Genomic DNA, 25790 nt, shown 5'->3' with positions numbered 1-25790 from the left:
AACTCTCAACATGGATAAAATAGTCTCTCAAGAGTTTTCAAAGGAAGCCCGATGCTCTGGGCATTCAGATAGTGAGAAGTTTCACAGTCAGAAGTCACCCTTTCTCACTGTGGGACACATGATACCACGATAGATCATTTTAATCACTGCAGTTTACCATAAGTTTTATTTTGTGTATGCCCTATTCAGAATCAATTTTTAAAGCTATTTTATGGGAGATACAACCATGTTGTTGGAATATACAGAAACAGTATATACACGAATCAATAAGGAATATTAATGGTTTAAATGTTTTCCAAATAATCTATAATGGAATTGGGCAGAATCGATGTGGATTTGGGAAAGAAAAATAATGAAGTACTTTTTGAGGACGTGCATAGTAGAATAGTTAAGCGGGAACCAGCTCACTATTCTACTGTGTATTTAGCTTCCTGGAAGAATTTGATGTGGTTCCATGCAGGAGGTTGGTAAAAGTGAAGACAATATGAAATTGGAAGAAACATGCCAAAATATATTGAATATTGATTATTGAACAAAAAGGAAAGAATGGGAATAAACAGGACCCCTTCAGATTAGCAGTCTGTGACAAGCAACTTAAGGCAGAGCTGTGTGGTGTCCAGCTTTTCACAATCTATGTGGGTGATTTCTTATTTCCCTATTGATAGAAAATTTAGTGGTATTTTGAGTACTGAGGTGGAGTAAAGTGAATTGAGGGAGATGTAGACAAGCTGAGGGAATTGGATGAAGGTATGCAATATCATGTGGAGAATGAGGTAATTTACTTCAGTGCAGAAAACAGAAACACACAGTATTGTGGAATACTCTGTGAAAACACAGGGAACAACTATGACCAAGAGCTAGGATAAGAGGCTCTGAGTGTCCAATGTGTTGGTGTGGGAGAGCGTTCTCCAGCATTTAAAGGTTTACGAGTTCACCAAGCAACGTTGAAGTGCTATTCCATCCCAGTGGATGAAGATGAAATTACTTCAAGCACAGAAGATGTGGTCTTTTCGACCACAGATACACAAGCCACAGCAATTCGCTCTGGAGAGAGTCATCATACTCCAGGTCAGACGAGAGATAACCCAGGTCAGGTTGCAGACCACGGTACCCAGGTAGATTCTTTGCATGATGGCGGTGGTGAAGTGGTAGAGAAGAAGAGGAAGGTCAAATGGCCAGCAATGGCAGATGAGAAGGCTTGGCGTGTGTTTGATGAGGATATCAGTATGATGTTGGAGAACACTCTCGGGAACATCAAAGAGAAAGTTGGAAGTGATGGGTGATATGATTTATAATGTTGGAAAGTACAGGTTTGGTTTGGTTTAGTTGAGTTGAAGAAAGCAAAACCTACACAGCAACCAAGCAGGCGCCAGAAGGAGATTAGTAGGTTGAGGAGAGAGCTTAGATCGTTGAGACAGAGGTGGAAGGTAGCAAGTGAGGGTGACAAGCCAGGGCTTGCTGGTCTCCAAGAGCAGTTTCAAATAAAGTTAGCATCACTCCGTCGTGCAGAGTCACAGCGTAAAAAGTGAAAGAAGAGAGAGAAGGCAAGAAAGGCATTCTTTGAGAACCCTCACCAGTTCACAAAGAGATTGTTTGAACAAAGTAAGATTAGGCAGCTTAATATCTCTCAACAAGAACTGTAGGATCACCTGGAAAGCTCTTACTGTAACGAACAACGGGAGGCTCCTTTGCCTGACATTTCTGGGCTTGTGAAGCCTACCGAGCCAGGAGTGAAGGTCGATCTGTCAGAACCCAAACTGGCAGAAGTCGAGCAGTTCATCAAAAAGGCAAGGTCAGGTTCAGTGCCAGGACCTAATGGAGTGCCATATAAGGAGTTCAAGAAGTGTGAAGAGCTGAGGAAATACTTGTGGAGATTGTTAAAGGTGGTGTGGAGACAAGGTGTTGTTCCTTTGTCATGGAGTGAGGTTGAAGGAGTATACATCCTGAAGGAAGAGATTTCTATTACATTGAATCAGTTCTGACCAATTTCACTCCTGAATGTAGAGAGGAAGATTATGTTTGGCATTCTAGCAGAAAGAATATCTTCATTTGTGATAGAAAATGGAGTGGTAAATACATCTGTGCAGAAGGCAGGAATACTAGGCTTCCCGGGATGCCTTGAACATACTAGTATGATGTGGCATACCATCCAGGAGTCGAAAAAGTTGAGAAGAAATCTAGCTGTAGTTTGGCTTGATCTTGCAAATGCGTATGGTTCCGTTCCCCATGTCCTGATTGAGTTTGTAATGGAATTCCAATGGATTCGTGCTAAGGTGAGGAACTTCGTTATGCAGTACTACAACGATTTCTGGATGAGGTTTTCGTCTCAGCAGTTTACAACTAGGTGGCAGAGTTTGGACGTTGGTATCCCAACGGGATGTGCGATTTCACCCATCCTTTTTTGTGTTAGCCATGGAGGTCATTGTGAGGGCTGCAGAATCAGTGGGACCAGGTGTCGAACTTGATTGCAGAGGGAAGTTGCCACCAATACGTGCGTTCATGGACGATCTCACCCTTTTGGGTCCTAGCACGGAGGCAGTGGGAAGTGTACTATCTAGACTCGAGGAGCTAATAGATTGGGGAAGAATGAAGTTCAAGACCAAGAAGTCAAGGAGCCTTGTTTTTAGGAATGGAAAGATGGTTGACTTTCATTTCACCCTTTGTGGAGAGGAGATTCCATCCATTCAGGACCAACCAGTTAAGAGCCTCAGGTGATGGTACACAGAGGAGCCGAGAGACACCAAGAGGGTTCAAGAGACAGGAGAACAGATCAGCAGAGGTCTGATGTCTGTCGACAAGTGTGGTTTGCCTGGCAAGTTGAAGTTGTGGTGCTTGCAGTACGGACTGATGCCATGGATAATGTGGTCACTAACTCTAAGAAGTGGCAATGTCCCATGTTGAGGCAATGGAACGGAAGATCAACAAGTATGTGAAGAAGTGGCTTGGAGTACCGAGCAGCCTCACTAATATTGCAATTCACAGTAGCCAGACAAAGCTTTACCATCCCAGTGCAATTCCTTGTTGAGGTCAAGGTAGCCAAGGTCGGATCATTCTTGATGCTTTGAGACACAAAATACCCTGTCATCAAGAACATCCAGCTGGATGTGAGATCAGGCAGGAAGTGGTCAGCCTGGGCAGCAGTCGATGAGGCAGAGTCTAGATTGAAGCACAAGGAGACGGTCAGGGCTACCCAGCTAGGCCACCAGGGACTTGGATGGACAACCCACAAGTGGTGGTCATCTACAGGTAAGGAGCATTGTGAGCTTGTAACACATGAAATACGAGAGGTAGAAGAGGTTAGCTAAAGCAGCTGGCCTGACCAAACAAGGGGCTTGGTCCTGGTGGGAAAGTGTTGAACAACGACATCTATCTTGGAATGTCCTATGGCAGATGGAACCGCTCCGCATTTCTTTTCTATATAGAGCAGTGTATGACCTGCTCCCAACACCTGTCAACCTCGGCACCTGGTATGAAGATAAGAGACAGGTGTGCTGCTTGTGGAGAGAAGGGAACACTTCAGCATATTTTGAGTGCCTGCAGAGTCAATCTTTCCAGCGGCATGTACACTTGGAGACATAACAACGTTCTCAAAGTTGTAACAGAAGCGGTTGAGCAGAGAGTACTGCAGCACAACTTATCTCATGCCCCATGCTGCACAGAACATTGCATATCATTTGTGAAAGAATGCTCTAATTCAAGGGTGTACAGCACAGGCCCACGATCAAGCATACTTTCTTCAGCCAATGATTGGTGTGTCAAGGCCAACCTGGATGGGAAAGGCTGTTTCCCAGAGCAAATAGTTTTTACCACATTGTGTCCAGATATAATCATCTGGTCTGATACCAGTAGAGAAGTGGTTATTGGTGACCTCAGTCCCCTGGGAAGACAACATCGATGAAGCCCATGAGCACAAGTTAACCAAGTCTGCAGAATTAAGATCAGAGTGCAGAGACAGAGGGTGGAAGGTCTCATGCTATCCATTCGAAGTAGGTTGCCGTGGCTTTATTGCGTTCACTTTCCAGAAGTGGCTGCGTGACCTTGGCTTTCCTAGAAGAGAGATCAAGTCAACCAGCAGGTCTGTTGCTGAGGCAGGATCATCATGGGTGTGGACCAAGTATGTCCAGAGGGGCAGATAGTCAGACAGTGTATCCATCTTTTGTAAACTCTTCAGTAGCTGCATAGACACCTGAAGAATGGACTATCTGTTGGATGGAAGTGACCAACAACTCTGCCAGAGGCAGATGCCAAGTTGTTAAGCTCACCAGTGGGAGGTGGTGCTTTAGCACTGCTGGCCCACCACCTCGAGGGAGTCTTGATCATAAGCGGGCCGAAACTCCTGAGGACAGGTGGCAGATCAACTGATGATCCCACTGATGATAGCGCAGGACAGTTAGCATCTTAGTCCACGTGTATTTTCAATTCTTTGTAAATGGCAAGCAAGAAATTGGATGGTATTAATGTTCAAGGAAGCTGGGTGTTCCTTGTGCACACGTCACTGAAACCCAGTGGATGCAATAGGAGAACAGGAAGGTGAATGGTATGTTAGGATTTATTATGGGAGTGTTGGAATAAAGAGTAAGGGATTCTCACTTCATTTGCACAGGGCTGTGGGGCAGTGTGCAAGCACTGGTTTCATGGAGTTATGGAGAGAAAGAACATACTGATAGTACATCAATCACGCATTTAAACTCGTCCAATGCTCTTTCCCTTTCGTTTTAATTCGCCCTACAAGCTCCTTTTTAAGGACAGGGAGCACAGCAAAGATTCACTATTTGTACATATATGTACTTTGATAATAAATTTGACTTTGACTTCATTTATTTACTCTTTCCTTGAACCTCCTCCCTCATTGCCATTAAGGGCTCCAAACAGTCCTTCCAGGTGAGGTGATTCTTCACCTGTGAGACTGTTGGGATCGTATCTACTGCTTCCAGTGTGGCCTCCTGTATATTGGTGAGACCCGACATAGATTGGGAGACCACTTCACCGAGCATCTTTGCTCTGTCTGTCACAAAAAGCTGGATCTCCTAGTGGCTACCCATTTCAATTCTACTTATCATTCCCATTCCAACATGTCAGTCAATGGCCCCCTCTACTGTATTGATGAGGCCACACTCAGGTTGGAGAAGCAACACTTTATATTCTGGCATCACGAGTGAATCTGCAGATGCTGGAAATAAATAAAAACACAAAACGCTGGCAGAACTCAGCAGGCCAGACAGCATCTATGGGAGGAGGTAGTGACGATGTTTCGGCCTGAAACGTCGTCACTACCTCCTCCCATAAATGCTGTCTGGCTTGCTGAGTTTTGCCAGCATTTTGTGTTTTTACTTTATGGTTCTGTCTGGATAGCTTCCAACCCGATTTCTTGAACTTCTGGTAATGACCCCCCTCCCTCCCCCACTTCACCATTCCCCATTCCTGTTTTCCTCCCTCACTTCATCTCCTTACTTGCAATCACCTCCCTCTGGTGCTCCTCCCTCTTCCCTCTCATCAATGGTCTTCTGTCCTCTCCTACCAGATTCCTCTTCTCCAGCTCTTTATCTTTCATCAATCAACTCCACCCCCTCCTCCTCTCCCAGTTTCACTTATCCCCTATCACATTCCTCTCCTCCCCGCACCTTCTTATTCTGGCGTCTCACATTCCTTTCCAATCCTAATAAAGGGTCTCAGCCCAAAATGTTGACTGTTTACTTTTTTCCATAGCTACTGCCTGACCTGCTGATTTCCTCCAGCAATTTGTAAGTTGCTTTAGAATGTCTATCTGTGTCATTAAGCATAATAGAAGTCATACAGCAAAGAAAAGATCCTTCACCTCATGTCCGTGCTGAGAATCAAGCATGCATTTACACTCATTAATCCTATTTTAACCCACCCACATTCCCTTCAGCTCCTAAGTTCCTCCATTTACCCACGCACTACGGTGGCCCATCAGCCTTTAGTCTGCATGTGGAATTTGGAAGGAAATCCATCTCCAGGAAGAAACCCACTTGGTCACAGTGCAGACTCTGCACGGACAGCAGAGGAAGTCAGGATTAAACCTCAAGCCCTGAGTAAGAGGCAGTAAACCGGGCAACTGTGGCCATTTTTCTCCCTCACTGAGTGCATAATCAGGGTATTTTCTTTTTAGTTGAATTACAGTGATATCTTAATTTCTCATTCTTATTTACCTTAGTGAGCTAATTATTGTACTTACAATTTCTTTTTCTGTTTTACTTGCATTGAAATGTTGAGATTAGGCATTTGCGTGCATATAAATTACGTATTCTTGAACTTTCTTGCAGACCTCATCGGTATCATTCTGAACCACAGCCAAAGTGCAGAAGAGCTCCTAAAACGCAGGAAGGTTCTGCGTGAGGATATATTGAAGTACCTAAATAAACAAGGTTTCGAGCTTTCTTCATTGTTGGACAAACAACAACTTATTGATTACGCTTTGACCTATTGGAGTATAACAGAAACGAACGGAGAGCCATCAACAGCTAAAACCAATCTGCAATTCCCACACCCAATACCAAAGGAAGAACTGGACGAAGCAAGGAGACAAGAGGAGCAACGGCGAAGGCGAGAGCAAATAGTGAATCCACCACAGCGTGCAACAGCCAAGAAGTTGGACATGCATATAAATATTACACAGGTGATTTATGTGCATCAAAAGATATTTGGCTGCATGTGGAGATTTTAATGTTCTTGTGTCTGAACTGTTAGAATTTCCTTATGATTTGTTTTCATTGTTCATGAACTTGAAAGATATTCTTCCATTAGCCAAAAACCACAATACTCAAAATGCTATCCAGAAAAATAACTAAGATAAAATCGTTGCAATAGTTGTACTTCACAAGAAAGTGCTCTCTTAAGAACCCCATGATATACTTGAAATGGAGGTTGTTTCTTATTAGATTAATTTTTGGGAGTGTAAAAAAGAGCCGTGAAATGGGATGAAAATCAAGTTGCTGTAACTAACAGAATGGTGGATAAGATCAGTGTGGCAAAATGATTCATCAAAGCTGCTAACTCATCTCTTGGGGTATTGTTTCAAATTTAACATGGGAAAGAATTTTCTACACACTGAGTGTTTACCATCTGGAATACACTGTCAGGGGTAATAGTTGACAGAGTTTTAATTCTATAGATCTAAAAAGAACTGGTTAAGTATCTAAAAGGAATGAATTTAATGGGCCATGGAGAAATGACTGGAAAGTATTACCATAGATTCCGGACTACAGAGCGCACCTGATTAAAAGCCGCTGGCTCTAATTTTAGAAAGAAAATCAATTTTTTACTTGTACAGGCCGCACCGGATTTTCGGCCGCACCGGATTTTCGGCCGCAGGTGTCCCACGTTGTAATATGAGATATTTACACAGAAAGATATTACACGTGAGGATTTTTTAACTTTTAATTAAATCCGTATGGTAACATAAACAAATACATATTGCAAATGCTTTTTTTCGAACCGTGCCTGTAACGCGGCTACTTTTAAATATACGTTGCGTATACTTTTTTACTGAACAACATTCCAATATCTCCTAACGACTGGTAAAAAATATATATACTGCAGCCTACCAGGAAAAGTTATTGATCGCCTTTAACTTAAAAGCAGCGTTCGCTCAGATCCAATGCCGCTCGCGTAATGCCACTCGCCCCCCTCCTTCCCGTTTATCTCAAACGGCATTTTTCCCACGACGCGGCGAAACCGGGTGTGACGTCATAGCATCCCGCGATGTAGTACAGAAAACAAATATAGTTAAAACACTTCTAACTTTAACTAGAAAATGAATTACTAAGCGAAAATATTATAAACTAAATAACTGCCATAAAGGCAGCACAATGCTTTTCTTCGAGTGTTTTTCATGTTGATGAGGGTGAGTACAAATGACTGATTTACAATAATTTAATTGTGAAAGTGCGCTTGATTTATCGTACAATTTCATTGGATCTCTGTGAACTACTCATCAATTTTATTGGTCTACTGTTACGAGGCAAAATGTTTTTGGCGGCATGAAAAAAATCATGCATTAGCCGCACCGTATTAAAGGCCGCAGAGTTCAAAGCTGTTCAAAATGTGGGAAAAAAGTAGCGGCTTATAATCCGACATCTACGTTACTAACTGGGGTTGAGCTGAATTGTGAGCTTGGAATTCTGAATGGAATTATTCTGTCATTCTGTGAAATCATATTCCTTTGAATTCAATTAGAAGAAAACACCAAATATAGTAATACAAATGTGGTGAAATACAAAATCAAGGTTTAAAGTAAATTTATTATTGAAGTATGTATACTGCCCAGTAAAAAGAAAAAGAATTTTAACATATATTAAAAAAATGAAAACAGATATAGCTTTTTTTTTTACCAGAAACTCATTTAACAGACATAGAACATCAGAAATTAAAAAGAGACTGGGTTGGAAATGTTATTGCAGCTTCATTTAATTCAAAGGCGAGATGAGTTGCAATTTTGGTTAACAAAAATCTACCAATTAAAATACAAAACGTATTAATTGATTCGGCGGGGAGATATCTAATTATACACTGTCAAATTTTTTCAGAACTATGGACCCTTATGAACATTTATGCACCAAATGAAAATGATGTAAAATTCATACAGGAGGTCTTTTTGAATTTGGCTAACGCACATGATAAAATATTAATAGGTGGAGATTTTAATTTTTGTCTAGATCCAGTTTTAGATAGATCAACAAAGGTTGTTACAAAATCAAAAGCAATAAAATTAACTCTATCATTGATGAAAGACTTAAATCTGATTGATATATGGAGAAGAATTAATCCAAAAGAAAGAGATTATTCATTTTATTCAAATAGACATAAAACATATTCAAGGATAGATTTTTTCCTATTATCAATGAATATTCAAGATAGAGTGAAAAATGTGGAATATAAAGCAAGAATATTGTCAGATCATTCTCCTTTAATGACAATGATAATGATAGGTAAAGAGGAATCAGTTTATAGGTGGAGATTTTATTCAATATTATTAAAACGTCAAGACTTTTGTGATTTTATGAAAAAACAGATTCAGTTCTTTTTAGATATAAATTCACATTCAGTTGATGATAAATTTATAGTGTGGGAAGCAATGAAGGCATACTTGAGAGGTCAGATAATAAGTTATACTTCTAAAATTAAGAAGGAATATATGATAGAAACAGATCAATTGGAAAAAGAGATTACAAAATTAGAAAAAGAATCCCAAAGAAATATGACAGAAGAAAAACGAAGACAACTTATTAACAAGAAGTTACAATATAATACGCTCCAAACATATCGAACAGAAAAAGCAATTATGAGAACTAAACAAAGATATTATGAACTAGGTGAAAGATCACATAAAGTTCTTGCATGGCAGCTAAAAACAGATCAGACTTCTAAAACAATAAATGCAATTCGAACAAGAGTAAATAAAATTACTTATAAACCTTTAGAATTTAATGAAGCTTTTAAGAATTTTTACTCTGAGTTGTACAAATCAGAATCACAAAATGACAATGTCAAGATAGAAAGGTTTCTATCACAAATAACTCTTCCAAAATTAAATACGGAAGAACAGAAGGGATTAGATATGCCTTTTACATTGAAAGAGGTCGAAGAAGCCCTAGGATCACTTCAAAGTAATAAATCTCCAAGAGAAGATGGTTTTCCGCCTGAATTCTATAAAAAGTTTAAAGATTTATTAATTCCTCCTCTTATGGAGTTAATACACCAAGCGGAAAGAATGCATAAACTTCCAGAATCTTTTTCGACAGCCATTTTAATAGTATTGCCAAAAAAAGATAGAGATCCTTTAAAGCCATCATCATATAGACCGATTTCTTTATTAAATGCTGATTATAAAATAATAGCAAAAATCTTATCTAATAGATTATCTAAATGCTTACCAAAATTAGTACATATGGATCAAACAGGATTTATTAAAAATAGACAATCAGCAGATAATGTAACTCGCTTATTTAGTATAATTCATTTAGCACAGAAGAGGGAGGAAATGAGCGTGGCAGTTGCTTTAGATGCAGAAAAAGCATTTGATAGATTGGAGTGGGATTTTTTATTTAAGGTATTGGAAAAATACGGATTAGGAGTATCTTTTATAAAATGGATTAAAACCTTAAATACTAATCCCAAAGCTAAAGTAGTGACAAATGGTCAAATTTCAACACCATTTCAGTTAACAAGGTCAACTAGGCAAGGTTGTCCATTATCACCTGCTTTATTTGTGTTGGCGATAGAGCCATTAGCTGAATTGATTAGAATGGACCCAGATATTAAGGGTTTTAGAGTTAACCAGGAAGAATACAAGATTAACGTATTTGCTGATGATGTTCTGCTTTATCTAACAAACCCATTGCAATTGTTGCGTAAATTATCCTATAGATTAGAAGAATATGGGAAAGTATCAGGTTACAAAATAAATTGGGATAAAAGTGAAATTTTACCTCTTACTAAAGGAGACTATAATCAATGTCGATCAATAACCCAATTTAGATGGCCGGCAAATGGTATAAAATATTTAGGTATAAGAGTTGATAATGATATAAAGAACATATACAAATTAAATTATTTACCACTATTGGGAAAAAAATTCAAGAAGATCTTGATAAATGGATGGTATTACCAATAACATTAGTAGGTAGAGTAAATACCATAAAAATGAATATATTCCCTAGATTACGATACTTATTTCAATCACTACCAATACAATTACCCAAGAAGGTTTTTCAAGAGCTGAATAAATATGTGAGGAAGTTTCTTTGGAAAGGTAAGATGTCAAGAATATCGTTGGAAAAATTGACATGGAAATTTGAGCTAGGAGGGTTACAACTTCCAAATTTTAAGAATTATTATAAAGCAAATCAACTTAGATTTATTGCATCTTTTTTTGAGAAAGATAAACCAGCATGGATCAGAATAGAACTAGATAAAATAGGAGAAAACATACCAGAAGACTTTATATATAAATGGGAATCTAAATGGATACGGGAAAAGAAAGAATCTCCTATATTAAAACATTTGATTGATTTATGGAATAAGATAAATGTTGACGATGAAACAAAGAAATCCTTATTAGCAAAGAGATCTTTAATTCAAAATAGACTTATTCCTTTTACAATGGATAATCAACTTTTATATAATTGGTTTCAAAAAGGGATTAGATATATAGGAGATTGTTTTGAAGGAGGTATATTAATGTCATTTGATCAATTAAAGAATAAATATAAAGTATCAAACAACACTCTTTTTTGTTACTTTCAACTAAGGGCTTATTTAAGAGAAAAGTTAGGTCAAACAATGTTACTACCAAAACCCAATGAAATAGAAACTTTAATTCAAAAAGGAAAGATTAAAAAATTTATTTCTTGTATGTATAATTTGATTCAAAAACAGGCAATTAAACAAGGAGTCCATAAGTCAAGACAAAAATGGGAAAGTGATTTGAATATCAAAATTGAAGAAAAAAACTGGTCAAGACTATGTCTTGAGAGTATGACAAATACAATAAACGTTCGATTAAGATTAGTGCAATACAATTTTTTACATCAACTATATATTACACCACAAAAAATAAATAAATTAAACCCAGATTTATCTGATCAGTGTTTCCGATGTAACCAAGAAATTGGTACTTTTTTACATTCTACTTGGTCTTGCTCTAAAATTCAACCTTTTTGGACAAATTTAAGAGTTTTATTGGAACAAATTATTAGAATACAACTTCCATACAACCCAATATTACTTTTACTAGGTAATATTGAAGGGATAAAACCGATATCCAAATTGAATAAATATCAGAAAGAATTTATAAAAATTGCATTGGCAGTAGCCAAAAAAGCTATTGCAGTGACTTGGAAATCGGATACATATCTAAGTATAGATCGTTGGAAGAATGAAATTTATGGCTGTATTCCACTTGAAAAAATTACTTATAATTTAAGAGATAAATATGAAACATTTTTGAAAATTTGGCGCCCTTATTTACAAAAGACAGGATTAAATATATAGGTGCTCCGAAGATGAAATAATTGGTTACTTGGGGAAAGAAATAAATATATATACTAAAGTTATTACGAAATCCATGGAGCATGTGGGGATCCTCCAATATCCAGGCATTCCTTTTTTTTTCTTTCTTATTTTTTTAATAGGGATGTTAGGGGGGAGGGGTTAAGGGGAGAGGGGCTGGGTAACACTTTTTTTTCATACACATTTATTCTGTAACTATTTGAAAACAAAAAATTTTATATAAAAAAAAGTATGTATACTGCATACAATTCTGAGGTTTGTTATCCAACAGGCAGCCACAAAAAAAGAAACATCATGGAACCTAATTGAAGAAAACATCAAACCCCCAACGTGTGATAAAGAACAAATCATGCAAAAAGCAGCTTTGAACATACAGAATATTAAACATCAAACATATTAAATACATATAAAGTGCTGGAGGAACTCAGCAGACCAGGAACCATACATGGAAAGGATTGAACAGTTGATGTTTCTGCTGAGAACCTTCATCAGGACTGGAAACGTAGGAGGAAGAAGCCAGGACAAGAAGGTGGAGGGATAGGAAGGTGATAGGTGCTGCTAGGTGTGTGAGGGGATGAAGTAAGAAGCCTGGAGATGATGGATGGAAAAGGCCTTAAGACATAAGAGAATTAGACCTTTCAGCCCATCAAGTCTGCTCTGCCATTCTATCATGGCTAATTTATTATTCCTATCAAGCTGATTCTTCTGCTTTCTCCCTGTAATTTTGGCATCCTGACTAATCAAGAACTTTCCAACCTCCATTTTAAATATACCCAGTGATGGCCTCCACAGTCATCTGTAGCAATGGATTTCACACATTCACAATGCTTTGGTCTAAAAAAATTTTTAAAAAAATCCTCCTAATCTTAAATGGACATCCCTCTAATTTGTCACAGTGTCCTCTGGTCCTAGACTCCCATACTGTAGGAAACATAATCTTGACAGCCACTCTATCTAGGCCTTTCAATATTCAGTAGATTTCACTGAGATCCACCTCCTTTCTCCTATACATCACTGAGTACAGACCTAGAGCCATCAAACACTCCTCATACATTAACCTTTCCATTCCTGGAATCATGACCCTCCTCTGGTCCCTCTCCAATGCCTGCACATCTTGTCTTTGAGAAGTGGCCCAAAACTGCTCTGTTTGCCAACTGCAGTCTCACCCATGCCTTATAAAGCCTCAGCTTTACATCCTGGCTTGTATATTCTATTTCTCTTGAAGTGGACAGAGTCGACTGTACTTCCTTAGAAGGTTGGCGTCATTCAATGTCTGTAGTGAGATGCTGAAGATGTTCTATAGGTCAGTTGTGGAGAGCGCCCTCTTCTATGTGGTGGCGTGTTTGGGAGGCCACGGAGTAGGCTACGGTCAATTATGGAAAACTCTGAACATCCTCTACATAGCACCATCCAGAGACAGAGAAGCAGTTTCAGCGACAGGTTACTATCGATGCAATGCTCCTCGGACAGGATGAAGAGGTCAATACTCCCCAATGCCATTAGGCTTTACAATTCAACCGCCAGGACTTAAGAACTTTTTAAAAGCTATTATTAATGCTTTTTGAGATAGTGATTTAGATGCATATCATATTTTTTACTGAGTTAAGTATTGTATGTAATTAGTTTTGATACAACAAGTGTATGGGACATTGGAAAAAAAAAGTTGAATTTCCCCATGGGGATGAATAAAGTATCTATCTATCTATCTATCATTGTATTTGCCTTCCTGAACCAGTGACTCAACCTGCAGGTTAACCTTTAAGGAATCCTGTATGAGGACTCCCAAGTCACTTTGCACTTCTGATTTTTGAATTTTCTGTGGTTTCACTCATTCTACCAACGTGCACGATTATACCCTTCCATCAGCACTACTGATGGAACACTACTCTATCAGCAGTGTTACGGGACCACGTTGAGGAAATGGGGCTGCACTAGTTGACCTTCAGCTCTTGAGAGAAGGAGGAAGTGATAGGTAGGAGGTAGTCACCCCTAAAATGCAAAGGGCTGATACCTGGTGACTGTCAGGAGAAGAGAAAAGAACCCTGTGTGTACCCCTGTGGCTGTTCCCCTCAATAATAGTTACACCACTTTGGATACTTCTGGTGGGGGAAGGAAGTCATAGCAACCAGGTCTCTGGTATTAAGTCTGACCCTGTTGCTCGATTGGGAAGAGGAATGAAGTAGTGATAGTGGATTCCATAGAGGAGCAGACAGGAGATCCTGTGGATGTGAAGGAGACATAGAGATGGTATGTTGCCTCCCGGGTGCCAGAGTCAGGGATGTCTCAGTTCGAGCCCATAGCATTCTAAAGGGGGAGAGTGAGAAACCAGAAGTCATGGTGAATATTGGTACAACAACATAGATAGGAAAAGGGAGGAAGTCCTCAAGAGAGAATATAGGGAGCTAGAAAGCTGAGAAGCAGGACCTCCAGGGTAGTAATTTCAGGATTGTTGCCTGTGCCACACACCACTGAGGGGAAAAACAGGATGATTTGGCAGATGAATGCGTGGCTGAGGAATAGGTGCAGGGTTTCAGTTATTTGGATCATTTGGATCCCTTCTGGGGAGTAATGACCTGTTCAAAAAGCACCTGTTACACCTGAATCTGAGAGGGGACCAATATCCTTGTGGGCAGATTTGCTTGAGCTGTTGGGGAGGATTTAATCTAATTTGGCAGGGGGATGAGAACCAGAGTGACAGGCTGGGGATGCTGCAGTTGGTAAGCAATTAGATGCACTGTGTAGTGAGACTGTGAGGGAAAAGCAGGGTGATGATAGGGCAACATTAGTCAGTGGGATGAATTGAAGTATAACATTGGGACAAAATCAAAAATTGTGATGAATGTGTTTTATTAGAATGTACATAGTATACAGGATAAGGTAGATGATTTGGTAGTGCAGTTAGAAATTGGCAGGTATGACGTTGTGAGCATCACTGAGTTGTGGGAGCTTAACGTCCAAGGATACATAATATAATAAATGAACAGAGTGCTACCAGGTTTGGATATGGCGCAAGTGCAGAGTGAGAGACACTGAAGCAGGATGGTAGTCCATAGATTTTAACATGAACAGTGTTAAAGGGAAACTAAACAATAAACTCTGGGCCAAACAGGGCCGTTAACTAAAACCCTGAAAAGCAACACGAAGCCTACACTGCGGCTGTAAAGAACATCTAAACATTAAATGAATACCACTAGTCTTCAGAGTCAGTTGACCTTTGCCTTACTCATCAGTGTTGGCGCATGGCCAAGTGGTTAAGGCGTCGGTCTAGTGATCTGAAGGTCGCTAGTTTGAGCCTTGGTTGAGGCAGCGTGTTGTGTCCTTGAGTAAGGCACTTGACCACACATTGCTCTGCGACAACACCGGTGCCAAGCTGTATGGGTCCTAATGCTTTTCCCTTGGACAACATTGATGGTGTGGAGAGGGGCGACTTGCAGCTTGGGCAACTGCTGGTCTCCCATAATATATATTAAAAAAACCTTGCCCAGGCCTGCGCCCTGGAAACTTATCAAGGTGCAAATCCATGGTCTATCGAGACTAAGAGGCCTACACATACACACTACACACTCATAAAGCAATCCTGTTAAGGGGGCAATTGAAGTTGTAGATCCAGTGGGAGTGAAGGCTAGGTGATCTGCTTCCAGGTTAGGCTTGTGTGCAGCTTTCAGGGGAGCCTGCAAATGGTTCTGTTTCCATGGCCTGCTGCCCTTTTCCTTCTCGGTGTTATGGGCTTGGAGGGTTCTCATTGTCTAGGTTAATTAAGGGTAAATGTGTAAGTGATACACATTGCACCCACCGTGTACCAGCGCTGGAGAAAAGGAATCAGACTTGGTCTTTGATGGAGTCAACTTCATGGGTGGTGTCGGATAAATCCATGTTGAGTGTTTCAAGATTCAAGATTGCTTAATATCATTTCCAGTACACAAGTGTGAAGGAGAATGAAATAATTGTTACTCCAGATCCGATACAGCTCAGAAATAATAATGTTTTCATATCACCAAACAAAAATAATAGCAACAGTAAGATCAAGAACACAATAATGAAAATACACAATAAATATAAATACATTAGGTACAGAGATGTTAGGGGGTAAGTTTTTTTATGTAGAGAATGGCGAGTGCGTGGAATGGGCTTTTGGCAATGGTGGTGGAGGTGGATACAATAGGGTCTTTGAATAGGCTCCTGGTATTCAATGTATTTATCTTTGTTGTACTGTTCAATTTTTTTTTAACAGAAAGCTGACTTTATTCTTTTTTCTTAACACATTCCAGTATTAGCAAGTGGTAGTTGGAGTCTCAGAAGGTGAACAAATGGGCAAGGCGTCTGCGAATGGTTCTTCCAGCTTCTGAACTCTCAGAATTCTTCCTTTGGACAACAGGCCGAAGTGTGGGACTTTTGGGTCGATGCAATTCTTCACTTTACCTATTGTGTTTTTGAACAGCTCTTTGGGCTCATCCACACACCAATCTGAGTAAACAACTAGAAAATCAGGTATATTAATCTTCAGGAGAAAGCTTCTTTATGAACAGCTTGTAATTATGCAACCCAGTGTATCTGTTCAGATGACAGAACTACATTTGCTTGTTACTATCATTTCAGTTAACTGATAGATTTCCTCCACGATCTAAGTGTAAATTTTGTTTTGATATATTTTTACTTGTTGGCGGTTTGATGTTTATTTTTTAGAAGCTTTCTTTTTGACGCATGGCTCAGTGGGTTTTTTTTGGACACGCAGAGGGGTGTGTCCAGACAGGTATATGTAGTTCACCACACTCACTTTTCTTGCTTAGTAGGGTTTTTTATTCACAATTTTCAATTTTTAAGATAATTTTTTGAGGCATTGTAAGTATTGTTACTTTGATGTACCTGTGTATTTTTGAATAATAAAAAGATTTGAGAAAAAAAATGTATCTGTTCAGATGACAGAACTACAAACCTGTAACAATGAATTAAGTGCACTTCCGAAGTAATTTGTTTTGGAAACCATTTTCAGTTTTATAGCCTGAAAGGATTTGAAATTTCTGTGGATTTATATAATGGGTGGGCATTTTCCTGCATAAATGACACTGTGGATAATAAAATTTAAAAATGACCCTCCTTCTGGATTTGCAACTATTTTCACATATGGAAGTTTTAGCAACTATTGTAATCTTAGGAACCTATCTTCTACTTTAAAAAAACTGTACTGTGCCGAAGTCTTAGACACATAATGAAGTTAGGACTGATCAGACACCTCCCTGATGGTATTGCATGATGGATCAGAATCTGTTTGTACTTCTCAGCATTGAGGATTCCATTAATTCTGACCAGATCATCAACTCCATTTGCAGAAATGCAGCCCCAAACCGGCAGGGAACCTCTGACATGTTTTCCTGTTTGCTGCAGACACGCATCTGTGTATCGCTCTCCAGCTTTTCCATAGACAAACTGCCTCCTGTCTGAGCCAAAAATTTCAAATTTTGACTCGTCATTCCTGAGTAGTTGCTGCCATCGTTCAGCACACCCGTCCTGGGTTTTTGTGCGTAGGCGAGTCTCTTGGCTTTGTTTCCACCTTGAAGGTATGGCTTTTTGGCAGCAACTCTTCTATGAACATTTCTGACAAGACTTCTCCAGATTATAGAGGGGTGTACTTGGGTTTCAGTGGTTTCTGTGTGTTCAGAGCTGATAGCAGTACTGGACTTCCGAGTTAGAAGGGACATTAGTTTGGTGTATATCCGTCTCCTACACTCCTTTCATGTTCGATCACTGCACTTCTGATTGTCAACCTTGCCTGTTTTTATGTGCTGCTTCAGAATAGATTGGACAGCACATCTTGAAACCCCTGCCTGCCACATTTCTGCTTGGGAGAGACCTTGCTGACACAGGATGACCACCTTGTAGCCTTGTTACTAAGCTCATTCTTGTCATGGTGTAAGAATTGATGATTTGAAGATTAAGCTCCCACATCTGCCACAATCTCACCTTTTAATTTGGTTGTCCTTTGGCCAGTTTGATTTCTGTTTCAGTTAATCAGTTTAGTGCAGTCAACTCATTGTCATTTATCATTAGCATCCTGTTTGTTATCTTGGTTTTGTTACGAACCCCGTAACTGGGTCACTTACCAGCAAAGATAAGAGAGGTCCGCTGAAGTCTGATGGTACTATTTTTAAACGTTTTTATTTATAAAGGGGCACAAATGTAAGGTTAATACCAACATTCAGATAATATACGTCGTCAATACTCAATCTAAAGCGCGGGTATAGTAATAATCAACAATAAGAAGTAGCTCTATCGTTTATCTAGGGGTAAAAATATTGTCCGATGGAAATATCAAAGTCTGTCGAGTTCATGCAGGCTTTAGCCTTTTGGGGACCGCTGGGTTTCACGTGTTGGAGAGAGAGGGATTTTTTTTGGTGAGAAAATAAACTTGCCAGCCTTTTGGACTCAAATCGTTGAATCGGTAACGTGGGTTTCCCCGTTGTCAGTTCGAAGTCCTTTTTGGTGTTATCAGCCACTCGTTCCCCAGGCTAGGGGAAACGAACCACACGTGGCTTCCGAATAGCTTCCCGTTATCACGGGAGCGATGAGCGATGGTGTCTCCTTCTGGTGCGTCGCTAGGGGACTGCCTCCTGTAGCCCCTTTTTATCTTGACTTGCAGAGTTGTAGATGTCAATCAAGGTGGGGTGATACAATCCTCACTCCACATTGCCCGAGGGTGTCCATGTAGCCCTGATAGCTGGCACGTAGCATAGAGTCGCAATCCACAAAGGTGTCTCCACGAAACAATGGTCAAAATTCGTTGCTTTGTCTTTCTGAGGATTCTCTCTCATTTCCTGGGTCCCAGACCCGAATTAGTAGCGATCTTGCGATTCTCAGGAAGGAGGGGGCTGGGATCATAACAGTTTGATCGTGCACTGGGCTAGATACATACTAAGTAATCAAGATTTTATTTGAAAAGTGGTCTATTACTTATATGTTACTCCAAAGAACTACAAATATTTCTTGGTAACATTTAATTTTTTTGGAAAATGAATGTTTAGAAATCTAAAATGTGCTCTTTTCTACTGACACACTAATGCAGGAGGAAAAAAAAAATCTGAAACAAAATTTGTATATAAAATCTAGACTACCTAAGTCTCTTGCACAGAACTGTAGTTATCCTAAAAAGAAAACTGATCTTTCAAAAAAGATGATTTTGGTATGAAAATGCTTTGTATTATTTTTAATCAACTGCTCAATATATTTAGAGAATGACAATTTGCATCATTTTATTTAAACCATTAGTACATATATAAATTACTTTTGTCAAGGCAATATAGAAAGGAGCCTCATGCAAGCACCGATAAAATGGAAGCAACTGGAAAATCCCGCTGAAAGTTTTCAAACAATCAGTTGGCAATGATCCCGCCCCGTGTTCAGATGACAATACTACAGGTCTGTACCAAAGAATTAAGTGCACTTCTGAAGTCGGCAAATTCTGGATAGGAAAGGACAGTGTGCTGAGGTATATCAGCTGTGACTATGATGAACAGGCTCGAAGGGGAAAACAGCCTCTGGTGCTCTTATCTCTTACCTTTATGTTATCGTTTGTATTAAATAGAAGCTTGTGTTTAAATGGGACATTATTAGAGTTTTTATGTTCTCAGTGATAGTGATGATGGGTCTCTTTCATCTAAATGTGCTTTTGCTTGTTTAGTAGATAAAGCTAACTTTGAAAGTCATAGAAAGGATGCAGACCCCACCCAGGGGGAAAAAATTATCAGAGGAATAGGGATATAAGGTGGGGATCTTTCTTAACTGTTTATAAATGTGCTGCTTCTGGAGACGAAACATAAGCAAGAACTCTTTACTTCATAGTAACGTTGATAAAGAAGGATGTTCTCAATTCATTATTTTCTATGTTATTGTCTGGACTTCTGGTTTTATGCTTCTCTGGTTATTTGATTGTTACACTGTAATTGTCATTGAAGTAAATTAGTTGGATAATAAAGTTTGTATTAATCATTAATTCCTGCAGCTCATTAAGTAATACAGTGATGGAAGGGGTTGCAGTATACATTTCAGGGTCTTGACCCGAAATGCTGACAATCCTCTGCCTCCATAGATTAGCTCCTGCAGCAGTTTGTTTTTTTACTCACAGCTGGTAGGATTGATGTTGGTGTTGGTTTATTGATACATGTATAAGGTACTGTTAGAAGCTTGTCTTGCATGCTGTTCATACAGATCAATCATTACACATGCATTAAGGTGGAACAATAGCAATGCAGAATAAAGTGTAAAAGCCACAGAGAAAGTGCAGTGCAAGTAAACAGAGTTCAAGATTATAACAAAGTACTTTGTAAATTATGCAGTTAAAAATTCCTCGCATTGTAAACCAAGTCCATTGAAAAGTCTGGTAGCAGCTAGATAGAAGCGGTCTTTGAGGTTGGTGGTAGGTGCTTTCAGGTATCTTCTGCCCGATGGGAGAGAATGTGCTGAGCAGTGTCCACAACACTCTGCAGTCACTTACGGTGATGTACAGAGCAGCTGCTGTACCATGTTATGCATCCAGTTAAAATGCTTTATGAGGCATTGATAAAATGGAGCCTAGTCAGTGTTGATTTCTTGGGAAGTATGCCAGCCTGTACACCTGATAGTGGAAAAAGAAATGAACAGATGAAACTGTAATGCAGGAATAACGCATACAAGTTCGCCCTACTCTAGGTCACTCCCAACATCAGTTTGTTCACCTCGCTCCAAAGTCTTCAGCAGCTGTGTGCCTTTACTGAGGCAGTATATTCTCACAGGATTTATTTTTGGGAGAACATGAGATGGAGCCAGCGGTCTGAAGCACATCTGCACCTCAAGGAAAGGTGCTTCTAGCCTCCCATTATTTAAATCAAGAGCCTACTAAACTCATGAGACTGAGACGCCCTTGATCCCACCCCAAACATCGGTTTGTGTGGATGCTGTGTCATTTGCTACCCTATTACAAATTAATGCCACGAAATAACAGACAGTACACTGCATACGAATAAAGGATTATACTTATGAATCTTAACTGAAGGGGTAATAAAGAAAAAGAAAAGGGAAGTTTCTAATTAAACAGTCAAATGTGCACAAGTTGGATATCATTTTGAGCTTCTCTGTCACTAAGGCGTTGGGCCCTCAGTCAACGTGAAAGCGCACACCACCTTCTCGAATAATTAGAACTCTAACCAGATTGTATGGGTTCTTCCCAGCATCTTGTCTCTTCATCTCCTCTTGAACAAAAGCCCAAGCCCAACCTTATTGTCCTTCACCAAGAAAACCTCCCGCTAATTGGATGGCACACATTCCACATCATCCCTCATCTTCAATAACCTGAACGGGCTGAAAGCAAAACAGACTGCTCTTACAGAGCTGCCAAATGAAATACCTACGGCATAAAAGTAAAAATGATTCTACAGTATGTCTTAAGGTCCTATGTGAACTGGGGCATTACATAAGCATGTTGAAACAATCCTTTAGTTCAAGTTGAAGTTTAACTTATTCAACAATCAGAATCAAAATCAGATTTAATATCACCGACATGTTGTGAAATACGTTAACTTTGCTGCAGCACTAGTACGCAACATTTAATAACAGAAAAAAACTGAATTAAAGTATATATATTAAATAGTTATGTAGTGCAAAATTTATGAAATGAAAGAAGTACTGAGGTATTGTTCTTGGTTTGAAAGTCTATTCAGAACTCAGATGGCAGAGGGGAAGAAGCTGTTCCTGAATCACTGATTGTGTGCCTTCAGGCTCCTGTACCTCCTTCCAGATGGTATCAATGAGAAGAGGGCATATCCTGGGTAATGGAGTCCTTAATGTTGATACTGTCTTTTTGAGGCAATGCTCCTTGAAGATTTCCTGGATACTTTGGATGCCAGTGAACAGATGAATACCCATGACTACAACCACTCTGGGGCAAAACTGCAAACCACAGTACCAACAAGTCACAGACAGCAGAAAACACAGAACAGATAACAACCACATACAAGATATCTATGTGAAAGCAATATGCAGTGAAACTCTTTTCCATGCTGAAACTCAGTGCAATTAGAGATTCTTCCTGCGCTGAGTTATCACTTTGAATTAGCTAAATGAAGTTGGTCTAATTTGTTCAGACATACACTGCAGTGGCATAGTCATTACTAAAGTGCCCATTTGCATCATGAGTGACTTCAGTTCTACACCAGAATCCATGAAATTTAATTTATGGTGCAAGATACTCTTTAATGGTGCAATCAAAATTGTGAGAAAGTGAACAATTGAATGGTTTCTTTGTGATCCGGTTTCTGGACGAATGTGGTAGGGATATAGTCACGATTGGGATACCAGGAGAACTACTTGTTCCTCCACCAAAAATATTTAGGATCACTTACAGTTACCTGGCTATAACATCCATCATGGAAAATGGCACCTCAAGCTTTGTAGCAGTGAGTTCGACGGTTAAAATAAGTATTGTAGTCCTTTGAATCTCACTTGAAGCTACATCTGTGACAAGAGTCCTTGACAAGAATGGTTTGGACCCAAATGCTGGAGTGTTCAAGGCTAGGATCGAGACATGGTTTCAAACAGAATTGAGAACCTGAGCACAAAACAAACACCAAACAAATTCACAAGTAGGCTTACAATTGAGCACCGGACCTTAGTTCAGGTGCTCCTTAAATGCTCAATTCTTGACACCCAACACATTAGACACGAGAATACTACAGCACAGTACAGTCCCTTCGGTCCTCGATGTTGTGCCGACCCATATATTCCTTAAAAAAAGTACTAAACCCACACTACCCCGTAGCACTATTTTTATTTCATCCATGTGCCTGTCCAAGAGGCTCTTAAATACAGGTAATGTTTTAGCCTCCACCTCTATCCCTGGCAAGTCATTCCAGGCACCCACAATCCTCTGAAAAAACTTACCCCGGTGTCTCTCCTAATGTTCCCTCCCTTAACTTTGTACATATGCCCTCTGGTGTTTGCTATTCGTGCCCTGGGAAACAGGTACTGGCTATCCACCCTATCTACGCCTCTCATAATCTTGTAGACCTCTCTCAAGTCCCCTTTCATCCTTCTATGCTCCAAAGAGAAAAGTCCCAGCTCTGCTAACCTTGTCAGCAGCACAGGGGCACCGCAGGGAACCGTACTCTCTCCGGTCCTGTTCACCCTGTACACATCAGACTTCCAATATAACTCAGAGTCCTGCCATGTGCAGAAGTTCGCTGATGACACGGCCATAGTGGGGTGTGTCAGGAATGGACAGGAGGAGGAGTATAGGAAACTGATACAGGACTTTGTGATATGGTGCAACTCAAACTACCTGCGTCTCAATATCACCAAGACCAAGGAGATGGTGGTGGACTTTAGGAGATCTAGGCCCCACATGGAGCCAGTGATCATTAATGGAGAATGTGTGGAGCAGGTTAAGACCTACAAGTATCTGGGAGTACAGTTAGACGAGAAGCTTGACTGGACTGCCAACACAGATGCCTTGTGCAGGAAGGCACAGAGTCGAATGTACTTCCTAAGAAGGTTGGCGTCATTCAATGTCTGTAGTGAGATGCTGAAGATGTTCTATAGGTCAGTTGTGGAGCGCGCCCTCTTCTTTGTGGTGGCGTGTTGGGGAGGAAGCATTAAGAAGAGGGACGCCTCACGTCTTAATAAGCTGGTAAGGAAGGCGGGCTCTGTCGTGGGCAAAGTACTGGAGAGTTTAACATCGGTAGCTGAGCGAAGAGCGCTGAGTAGGCTACGGTCAATTATGGATAACTCTGAACATCCTCTACATAGCACCATCCAGAGACAGAGAAGCAGTTTCAGTGACAGGTTACTATCGATGCAATGCTCCTCAGACAGGATGAAGAGGTCAATACTCCCCAATGCCATTAGGCTTTACAATTCTACCTCCAGGACTTAAGAACTTTTTAAAAGCTATTAATGCTTTTTGAGACGGTGATTTAGATGCATATCATATTTTTTTACTGAGTTAAGTATTGTATGTAATTAGTTTTGCTACAACAAGTGTATGGGACATTGGAAAAAAAGTTGAATTTCCCCATGGGGATGAATAAAGTATCTATCTATCTATCTATCTATCTCTATCTATCATAAGACTGGTTTTCCAATCCAGGCAACATCCTGGTAAATTTCCTCTGCACCCTCTCCATAGCTTCCACATCCTTCCTATGAGGTGACCAGAAATGAACACAATAATCTTAAGTGGACTCACTAGAGATTTGTAGAGTTGCAAGATAATCTCCCTGCTCTTGAACTCAATCCCCCTATTAATGAAGCCTAGCATCCCACAGGCCTTCTGAACTACCCTATCAACCTGTGCAGCGAGCTTGAGGGATATATGGATTTGAACCCCAAGGTCCCTCTGTTCATCCACACTCTTAAGTAACTGACCATTAATCCTGTACTCAGTCTTCTGGTTTGTCCTTCCAAAATGCATCACCTCACACTTGTCAGCATTGAACTCCATCTGCCACTTTTCTACCCAACTCTGCATCCTGTCTATATCCTCCTGTAACCTTCAACAACTTACAGCTCCTCCAATCTTCATGTCATCCGCAAACTTACTCACCCATCCTTCCACCTCTTCATCCAGGTCATTTATATATACAAAAAAAAAAATCACAAAGAGAAGGGGTCCCAGGACAGATCCATGCAGCACTCCACTAGTCACCGACCTCCAGGCAGAATACTTTCCTTCCACTACTACCCTCTGCTTTCTTTCTTTAAGCTAATTTTTTTTAATCCAAACAGCTAAGGTTCCACTGATTCCATGCCTCATGACTTTCTGGATGAGTCTCTGTGGGGGCCCTTGTCAAATGCCTTGCTAAAATCCCTACCCACAATTTCTTCTGTTACCTCTTCAAAAAACTGAATTAGGCTCGTGAGGCACAACCTTCCCTTCACAAAGCCATGTTAACTATCCTTGAGTTGACTGTACTTCTCCAAATGCTCATAGATCCTATCCTTAAGAATCCTTTCCAATAGCTTGCAGACCACCGACGTAAGACTCACCGGTCTATAGTTCCCAGGATTCTCCCTATTACCTTTTTTAAACAAGGGAACTACATTTGCCATTCTCCAGTCCTCTGCCACCTCCTCTGCAGCCAAAGAGGATTCAAAGATCATAGCTGCTGCTCCAGCGATCTCTCCTCTCACTTCGACAGCAACCTGGGGTATATTTCATCCGGCCCTGGGGACTTATCAATCTTGATGTTTTTAAGAAGATCCAACACTTCTTCCTTAATCTCCACATTGTCCAGCACACAGGCCTGTTCTAATTCAGCCTCATCCTGATCATGGTCCTTTTCACTTACGAATACTGAAGCAAAGTATTCATTTAGGAATTCCCCAAACTTCTCCACCTCCAGGCACGTTGCATTCTTAATCCTTTAGCGGCCCCACCTTCATTCTTGTCATCCTTCTGTTCTTTACATATGCATAGAACGCCTTGGGGTTCTCCTTATTGCCAACATGACGGCCAAAGAGCTAGACTGTCCTGAATATTTAAAGGAGCCATGCCAGCTATCCATACCCTGGGGGGTTAAAGCATCTGGAGCTTAGAAGCTGGCGCAGATGGGCATGTGCCATAACAACATCCTTCTAACACAGGATCAAGAGTGCTAACACTCAGGAAAAGCTGATGATAGATAAAGTGAGGCAATGAATTTTCAATGTGCAGTATTTACTGTACATTGGAAATTGTTGGATTTATGGAGGAAAATCAAAGCTATTACCTGATATGGAAAGATAGAAATAGCCTAGAA

The 25790-nt window shown here is 40.1% G+C and overlaps 1 protein-coding gene across 1 annotated transcript in view; it reads left to right on the top strand.

Annotated features, from left to right (window-relative positions):
* Positions 1 to 16484, top strand: part of LOC140727583 (uncharacterized) — a 41904-nt gene extending 25420 nt beyond the window's left edge. Inside the window, exons 4-5 of the mRNA XM_073045107.1 lie at positions 6285 to 6637; positions 16299 to 16484. Of these exons, the coding sequence (XP_072901208.1) occupies positions 6285 to 6637; positions 16299 to 16304 (359 nt within the window). The 3' untranslated portion in view covers positions 16305 to 16484. The remainder of the gene's footprint in view (positions 1 to 6284; positions 6638 to 16298) is intronic.
* Positions 16485 to 25790: the final 9306 nt, after the last annotated feature.

Source organism: Hemitrygon akajei, chromosome 5, assembly GCF_048418815.1.
Source record: "Hemitrygon akajei chromosome 5, sHemAka1.3, whole genome shotgun sequence".
Classification (NCBI taxonomy): domain Eukaryota; kingdom Metazoa; phylum Chordata; class Chondrichthyes; order Myliobatiformes; family Dasyatidae; genus Hemitrygon; species Hemitrygon akajei.
Note: the sequence above shows the minus strand (reverse complement) of the source record. Positions and strands in the feature narration are given on the sequence as shown.